This window comes from Acanthisitta chloris, unplaced genomic scaffold (genome assembly GCF_000695815.1).
Source record: "Acanthisitta chloris isolate BGI_N310 unplaced genomic scaffold, ASM69581v1 scaffold19297, whole genome shotgun sequence".
Classification (NCBI taxonomy): Eukaryota; Metazoa; Chordata; class Aves; order Passeriformes; family Acanthisittidae; genus Acanthisitta; species Acanthisitta chloris.
In genome coordinates this window covers 11,905-21,016 of record NW_008683374.1, presented here as the reverse complement: position 1 = coordinate 21,016, position 9,112 = coordinate 11,905, and the positions used below count along the sequence as shown (strand labels likewise).

Sequence of the window (9,112 nt, the reverse complement as noted above, 5' to 3'; positions counted from 1 at the left end):
TAAGGGCAATTTTTGTTGGCCACTGTCCAAAGTTTTTTTCTTCAAAATGGTGTTCTACTATTTTATTTGGTGGGTTCAGTTTGCTCACTTCTTGAATGACAGTCTTTTCTTCCACTTCTGAAATGCCAACCTGTGAGACAAACAGTCTCTGGGACAGTTTGTAGCCAGTTTTTCCTTGAGTGGTAGGTTTCATACAGTATCCTGGCACTTAACATAAATTACTAGAAACAAGTTACTCTAAGTGACACTTGTACCTATACCTGCATCACAGTTGCTTTTGGAGATGCTGTTAACATATAATCAGCCCTCTGCAATACACACCTTGCAAAATCTGTAAATCTGCCAGAATGAAGGAGAATTAAGACTTTCAGTCAAAATAAAATATGGAGGCAAATTAGCCTCTACCATTACCTTGACATAGAGTGTCTGTTGTTAGTGTTTTTTTTTTCTCTGATCTAGATGAAAAAATTAATGTAAAAAAATCTTTCTTGTAGTGTTTCTGCCAGTTCTCGGACTATGTCCCTGCTGTCACAGCTGGAGAAGATCAATTTGGACTCTCTGTTGGGGGAATCAGGCAGTGCCAGATATGTTACCTCAAAGATCCTTCATCTGGTCCAGAGCCAAGGTGATTTTCTAAGTCTTCTAGTTTTTCTTTTGAGCCTGCCTTCTTGCATATCTTCCTTGCTCGACATAATTTTTGGGGTTTTTTTGTTTGCTTATTGAACTTGATTATCCATCTGTATTTTTTCTCCAGTTGTTGAACCCACCTGTTTAAGACTGTGTTTAGTACTATCTGGTATACACTGAGTCCATTTTGTATTGCCAAACATCTATAATTTAAGCAACAATTTGCTTTATCTCTCTCTCTCTATATATAGATAGATAGATAGATAGATATAGATATAGATATCTGAGAAGCAGAAGTATCTGTAAGAGAGGTTTCTTACTTATTTTTTTCTTACAGTTTGTTTTTTTTTGCCTAGGGCACAAGATAATTGAACAAATTAAAGCAAAAAAGAGTTTTAAAATTGCTTAAGTCTTTTACTTAGTTTTATATACATATACACAGTTTTTAATAGGTTTTATTATTTGCAGTGTAGCTTTTCTTCTCAATCTATAGATGATCATATATTATTTTTCTGCAAGCTAGTATTGGTCTTTTTATCACTGACAGAAAAAACCAGGAAGGAGATGACTTCAAAGGGGTGCACTGGAATAGAAGTTATGCTATCAACGCTAGAGGTAAAACCTTTTAATCTGTGTGGCTTTGGGTACATAGCAAGTTTTGTGTTTTATCAATGGGCTTTTTATTATTAAATATGTTGTTATCTTAGTGAGTCTCCAAAACTTGTGCAGGTCTGTAATGTTTAGATACCATCCCTCTTTAAATAGCTTACTTATTACTGTCTCTCAATTATGTTTAAATATTTTAAGAAATTATTTGCCAGCTGTCAGTTCTAATTGATGTGCCATACTACAGTGTAGATTTTAATTGGTTCTGTGGTTAAGTGGGATGGTTAGCTGATTGGTTATATCCTAAGTTCCACTTGATTTAGTGATGGCAGTTTCTTCTAGTTTAAAGTATCTAAACCATCATATTAGACTACTGTGTTAAGCTAAGTTCTCTCTCTTTTTTGATTGCAGAATACAAAAGATACTCAAACTATTCTAAATATATTGAATATTCTGATTGAGGTAGTCTCAGTTGGTAAGTTTTCATTAAGGACTCATATTTATTATAGTCATACATTCTTTTTGTTTGTTTTGCTTGGGTTTTTATTGTTGTTGTGGGTTTCTAATTATTTTGGGGTTTTGCTAGTTGTCATTTGCTAAATCGGATTTATCTGCAGAATTAAAAGAACATAAAGACCGAAGTCACCTTTCAAATAGTCATACACAAGTAATTTACATTGCTTAAAGTCTAAGTTCAGCATGTCTTTGTATGGTGTAGTCATCTGTGAAGGAAGTGTTGCTGTTCTGAAGACTTTCTTTATGATTTCTGCAGCTTAGATATTTAATTGTTCTTTGGCTTTAGACATATCGGTTCAATTTTACTTTCTAGGTGGTGGTCGGAGAGCAAATATCTTAGTTACCAAAGGAGGGACACAGATCTTATTACAGCTGCTTTTGACTGCCAGCAAAGATTCTCCACCAAATGAAGAATTAATGGTGCTGCTTCATACTCTTCTTGCAAAAATTGGTCCAAAAGGTGAAATATGGCTTATTACATTACAGTCCTATAAATGAAACTTAATAGAAATTGTCTTTCTACTATTGTGTAAGCATCCATGTAGTCAGAATTGGTACAGGAGAACAAAAGGAGGAATAAGATGGAGGGGAGGAAAGAATGGTGAAAAATAGATATGAAGAGCTGACATCAGTAGAAGGAATTCAGTCATTTAACTTTTAATAATCATTGCAAAATTGTCTGATTGATCTTGTATTCCTTTTATGTCAGACAAGAAGATTGGCATGAAAGCAAGAATAAATGGTACCCTGAACATATCACTGAATTTAGTGAAACAGAATTTGCAGAACCACAGGCTAATATTGCCATGTCTTCAAGTACTAAGAGTTTACTCAACCAACTGTAAGTATTGCAGATTGCTTGTTTAATGTTAGGTGTTTAAAATTATTTTATTTTTGATAATTTGCTTTTTACATCCACAAATTGATTACATTCTAGAATTCTGAGCCATTTAATTTGCATAAATGCTGGTAAGTTTTAAGATCTAAACCAGAAGTGCTAACACTGTGCTTGCAAAAGCTCTAAGAATTATACAATTATTCTCTTTATTATTCATGCTCTTGGTTTTGTGGTTTTTGTTTTGTTTTGGTTTGGTGTGGTTTATTTTGTTACATTATTTATTTCTTTATTGCTTATTTAAAACTTGGTTCACATGGGAAATATTTTATTTCTTAGTATAACCTTTTCCTTATTTCTTGTGTTCAAGTGCTCTGGTGTTGGATTAGTATTCTTCCCTAAGAGCCTAATTTATTATTTCTGCGGACAATAGGAGGTTGATGAAAATTGCATGGTTCTTGCTATATCTTTACTGTCAGTCAGATGCTCTTAAGTTTTTCATTTGAGTTCAAAATAGTTGTTAAGCCTTTTAAATAAGTGCAAGAAATTGTAAACGTAGCCACATTCCTCCCAGAAAATTGATTTGATGATCTGTAAGATTATGTTTTCAGGACATTTGCATGAGCAGCTATAGTTCATAAAGTTCTAATACTTTTCAAATGTGGATGCTTTATTTCCCTTGAGCTGTCTGATAATGAGGTGAAATGCTTCTAAATTTAAGGGTTTCATACAGATAGTTACATTGGTTGGCTGAGAACTTGCTTCATCCTGAAGATGGGATATTGGACTGAATCTCTCATTTGGGTTCTGCTTATAGCAATTCTCTCTTTCTCTATTTCCCACTCCTTATAAACAGAAAAAGTAGTAGTTTATAACATTCTGATGGGTAGTACTGTTTAAGTATATTTACTATCAGACTAAGTCCTAACTTTTCTTAGGTTCTAGTAATGCTGCTGATGAAATTGCAACTTGGGTTCACATACTTAAATCTACAGTAATAACAGCACTTACTATATTGAGGTAAATTCTTAGCTGCTCTCTTCCTACTTGATTAGGAGTACATATTGCTGAACTCAGTTAGGAATTGAATTTCTGTGCCTGTTTCAGCAGCTTGGTGTTGTCAGAGGCTGTTTGACTTCAGCCAGGTACATTTCCAGAGCATATTTCTTGAACGTAGGTCTTAGCGTAATTTCTTTTCATTTGCTCCCTTTCAAATAGGTTATTTTTATAATTTTTTTGTGAGAGCATATGTGCATAACGTGTAGCTCAGGAAAGCTTATATCAATTGGCATTTTTAGGTTTTACAGCAAATGCTTGGCTTTCAAATCCTGGTGAATATACCTGTCTATCCCAACACTGAAGGATAGTAGCTAGTCATAGAATTTACTACTCTTGAAATTTTAGAAAACCCACAGTTATGATAAACTTTGCCTTTTTGTTTTTTAAAGGATTTTCTTTTTGTGATGTATGTTAATAACAAACAAAGCAGAAGCCTGCATTGGAAATAGTGCATGATTTTATTTGTAAATTAGTAATTAAGTATATATCTAGCATTTTTTGTACTTCAGAATTGACTCACATGAATTTAGGTTGAGTATATTGATTTATTTTTTTTTTAATCTTGCCTTCCTAATGATGTTTTTAAAATGGACTGCTTTTAACTCTTCCAGCTGTAAATGCGGTGTCTTTGGGAAAGAATGGAGTAGTGGAACTGATGTTTAAGATCATTGGCCCTTTTAGTAAAAAGAACACTAGCCTTATGAAGTAAGTAAGGATTCTTCAATATAGTATATGGCGGAACCTTGTATATGTTTCAAAACTTACTTGTGCATGAAAAACAATATTAGAGAAATCAGACACAATATTTCAATGTTGAAATGAAGGGAGGTGGGAAGGAGTACCACAAATCTGACAGTTTGATTTTACCCAGTAAAGGAATACAAAATATTTAAATGTCTAGTTGCAGTAGTAGTAAAGTAATATAAATGTTGTTGTTTTGTCTCTAATATTCCTGCATGGAAACTATACAGTGGTTATCCCCGAATCAGGCAAACCAGATCAAGGCAATCGCATCCCTCTTCGGTTTGTTGAGTTGGCACATCTGCTTTGTGCTTTTAGTGTGACACTATCCATTTTATGTGGTAGTAGAATTGTCTTCTGTTTTACTTCAAAACAATTACAGTCTCTCAGAGCAAGAACATAAACCAGAGTAGGAAGGCCCAGCAATATCTGTCTAGTGAGCTATTGTCTTATTTTGCTAAAGAAAATAAAATTCATCGTGTAACTTAAAGTGGTGACTTTAGATACCCACCCCCATGGTGGTTGGTAGGTTTTGGGGTTGATTTTTATTTGTTGGTGGGGGGGAAGTGTTTGGGGGTTTTTTGGTGTGAATTTGGGGTAAAAAAGGTAGCAAAGTGGGTCTAACTGAAGAGAACCCTTTCTTCGTATACTCCACTTTTCTGAAGTACATTCCTGTAGAAAATTTAATTTTTCATCTGGTTAGCAAAATAATAATCTCATATGTTGCATCTTCTAACTTCAGTACAAAAAAGAAAGCTATCCAAATCTGGCATTTGTGGTCACAGGAGTACCTTTCAAAAAAAATGCCTTGCTCCTTTAAGCCCTGAATTAGGGTCTTAAAGCTCAAATTAGGTTTATGAACTTAATATTTCATGATGTGACTAATTGTGATATCCTTGTTTATGATCTAAGATCAGATGCATGAAGTCTGTCTTCAGAAGGAGGGTAAAAATAAGTAGATATGTTTTCTAGTTGTACAACTTGAGTTAATTGAGAAAAGATACTAGTGTACAAGAAAAATCTTACACTGACCATATTGTATGGTAGTACAGATTGGCAGGCATTGCTGCTCAGCATGTTCAGTATTGACCTACAGTTTTCTAAAATAGTGTCCTTTGCTTCATGGAAGTACTTGTTTTGCTGCTAACAAAAACATGAATTTCAGAACTATCACAACCATTTAGTATGGCTCACAAACATTATATTGTCACAGTGTTTTTGCAAAAGCTGAAAGTTCATATGGCCATTGCATTGATATTTTTATTTCTGCCAAAAGACTTCAGATATAGCATAGATATGCTGTGTTAGTAAAATTCAAAAAGAAAAAATAAAATTTTTTAAAAGTGAAGTCTGTGATACAATGCAACCAGAAAACATGAGGTTAGATGCTATATAAATCTCTTAGCAGTAAATATTTTGCGTAGTTTTACAGTGTTATAGATTGGGCTTGATGATTGATTGCTGTTTTGACTTTTCTTGTTATGTTGACAGGGTTGCTTTAGATACACTTGCTGCGTTGCTAAAATCAAGTAAGTGTTTGACTACAAGAAACTCTTTGCTTGAGCTATGTAAGTATGTGTGTATATATATAGACAGAGTAAAACTAACGTCAAGTCTGTGGCCTAAATAAAATCAAGGCTGGGAAACATAGAAATAAGGCTACAGTTTTATCTTCACACTCTGGTTGTATATATGTTTGTTTAATAATTAGTGTTTCTTCAGTTATGCAGCAGAAAGGCTCCACTGCTTCTGCAGATCTGATCTGGATCCAAGGTGGAGAAAATAGCCTTTTACATTCACTCACCTCAGTTATTCAGTAGTGGATGTCGATAGCTTAACTCCCATGCGTCTTTTTTATACATACATCTGAAAATTTCTCTTGGATGGCAGGGGAAAATACAGGGTTTTTTCAGGAACCTTTCTGAGTAATTAGGGCTTGGGTCCTAATGACAAGTCTGTCAGTGATACTCGTGAAATGGAATTAAGGTAATGAAACAACAGTCTATTTCCAGACCAGCAGACATCATCTCTGCAGATTTTGAACCAGGATTGTAACTGGCAAGGAATTTAAAACTAATTTTCTCCAAACCGTTGTGTTAAAGCTACAGCATTCCTAGTTGTTTTAGTGGAGCTGGATAAGAACAAAGGCATGATTAGATTTATAGAAAACCTCTTTCAGACAAATGGCAAGAAATTTCTGTATGAATTATCACAGGGTAGTGAGTTTACTCTGGTTTGTTTATTGTGATACCTTGGTTTTACAGATTTGTATATTTACTAATTTTCTCCTTGGGAAATTTAGAGAAAGAAACATTTCTGGATCACTGTCAGTATTTTAGTCTGTAAATTGGCAGTTAAACTTTAATATTGGGGAGAGAAGTGTAGTGTTGGAAAGGTGTGTCTTTAAAACAGGAGGTCTTGTGCATTTATTTAGAGATGTCTTGTCCTTAGCAGTTTCGACATTGTAATGTCTTTTTATATAAGTAAGTTTTTTCATGAAAACACTAACCAGTGATGTGTATAGTCCAGCTGCCATACTGGTTACCCAGTATTTGGGGTAGATGTATTTTAAACTTAGCAAATTTGAGTTGCTACAAAACTCTATGGATTACAAGTAGAAAGAAGTTTGTTTCAGATCTTGTATCTACATGGTATGTGTGTGGATAGAAACAGATGTACTTTGTAGAAATGCTTTTTTAAAAAAATTTGCTAGATGGCAGCATCTTACCTTTAAGTGTAATGCATGCTGTTCTTCTGGTGAACCATGAAAACTACATGCAGTGTTATTCCAGGAATGAATTTTAGACTACTGCTCTCAATTACTCAGTCATTTCTGTTTAGGCTGATGTAAATCTCTGCTAAGTGTGTCTGAAATACTACTTTAAGTGAAACACTTCAGTTCCTTGGGTAAAAAGAATAATTTAAACATTGGTTTGAAAATGATACGGAAGACATTGGGCAATTTTTAATTTTCTTTCCTTACTTTTTTTACAAAGAAACAAATGCCAGGAGAGCAGTAGACAAAGGATATGTGCAGTTGCTTTTAACGATTTATGTTGATTGGCACCGCCATGATAGTCGGCACAGATATATGCTGATACGTAAAGGAGTTTTACAGTGCATTAAAAGTGTAACAAACATCAAACTGGGAAGAAAAGCATTTATTGATGCCAATGGGATGAAAATTCTCTACAACACTTCACAAGTAAGTTTATCCTGGTTGGGTTTTTTTTATGGTGGTGTTTTTGCCTCTTTGCCTTTAAAAGGATTGTGAAATTAATGGTCATTCCTGATTATGAGAGTTCAGATATTTTCTGTACCTGATTGAAACAGAATGGAAGAGTACAGAATTAAATTCATATTTGCTATTATTTTGCTGTGACTGTCTCTGGGAGGGGCTGTTGAACTTAATTTTTAAAAAAGAGGGGGTGAAAATGCCTTTTAATTTCAAAGTTTGGATTTTAAAAAAGGTGAATTGGAGCTGGTAGCAGTTTCTCTGGCCTTCAAAAGAGACATTAGCAAATTGTTTTGTAAAGAAAATGCTATTAGTGAATGCCAGAAATCTGTGTAACAAATACAATTTGACTACTAGTTTGAGAGATACTTTGCTCTTATCTTCATTATTTTCCTGTTAATAGGAGTGCCTTGCTGTGAGAACTCTTGATCCTCTTGTCAACACATCCAGCCTAATAATGAGAAAATGTTTTCCTAAAAATCGTCTTCCCTTACCGACTATCAAAAGTGCTTTCCATTTCCAACTCCCAGTTATTCCTGCCAGTGGTCCTGTGGCTCAGCTGTACAATTTGCCTCCTGATGGTATGGTTATTTTGTAATAGTTTGAGTATGTCTGCTTTGTGGTGGAATCAATTGCAGTTAGTTGTGTTACCCAATCAAACTTCAATGAGAAGTAGAGCTGCTTTCATGGATTGTTGCAGTCTATTGAGAAACACTTGTCTGCAAAGCATTTGTATGGTGCTTTGTAGGAAATGGGTTCATTCCATTGTGAGCCCCTTTCATTATTTTCAGATAATTCATGTTTAATGTGTGTTCAGATATGATGAAACAGCTTTGGACCTAGGCAAGCAACTAATAAAGTTGCTGTCAGAAAGTTACTCTAAAATGAAGAGGCAAAGTCAGACTTATTAATATCTTGTATTCACAGTATCTCCTGGAACAAAATGTGATCATAACCCTAAAGAAGTAAGCTATCCTGTCGGGGTTCATATGGGTCAAACTCAGACTCCAGGAGTTCTGAGTTGGTTTATGTTTTCTCTTCACAGTAGGAAATAGATTTAGAAGTGTGTTTCAGAATCCACCAAATTTAAACCTGTACTTAATACAGTATTTTTGGTACTAGTTAGTACCAAATATAGTACTAATAGTACTAATACTAGTACTAATGCCTAGTTAGAAACTTCCTATTCTGTTGAAGTGACTACTGATACGTTTTTTAATAGGTTAGTTATCCGTTAAAAAAACAAGTGAAAAACCTAAGGAAATAGGATTTACAGGATTTGCTTTTAAAGGAAAAACTTCTGTATTCAAAGACACATAGAATGTGGGATGGGTAGAGGTCTGGGTTTATTAAAAGGAAGTCTTGTCAGTATTGTAAAAGCAATACATGTAGTCAGTCTGAAGACACTAGAATATTGGTATAATTTGTGAACCTCTGAGCAAGCCATTTATTGACAATCAGTGCATTTCCTGCATGAAAAAACCTCTTTCAGA

At 34.4% G+C, this 9,112-nt stretch overlaps 1 protein-coding gene across 1 annotated transcript in view; it reads left to right on the top strand.

Annotated features, from left to right (window-relative positions):
* Positions 1–494: 494 nt before the first annotated feature.
* The window catches only part of AGTPBP1 (ATP/GTP binding protein 1), a gene marked incomplete at both ends in the record, with an annotated part of 19,847 nt that continues 11,229 nt past the window's right edge, over positions 495–9,112 (top strand). Inside the window, 9 exons of the mRNA XM_009078914.1 lie at positions 495–625; positions 1,175–1,242; positions 1,645–1,708; positions 2,063–2,209; positions 2,459–2,590; positions 4,255–4,348; positions 5,876–5,913; positions 7,381–7,589; positions 8,023–8,200. Coding sequence (XP_009077162.1) covers positions 495–625; positions 1,175–1,242; positions 1,645–1,708; positions 2,063–2,209; positions 2,459–2,590; positions 4,255–4,348; positions 5,876–5,913; positions 7,381–7,589; positions 8,023–8,200 — 1,061 coding nt within the window. The remainder of the gene's footprint in view (positions 626–1,174; positions 1,243–1,644; positions 1,709–2,062; positions 2,210–2,458; positions 2,591–4,254; positions 4,349–5,875; positions 5,914–7,380; positions 7,590–8,022; positions 8,201–9,112) is intronic.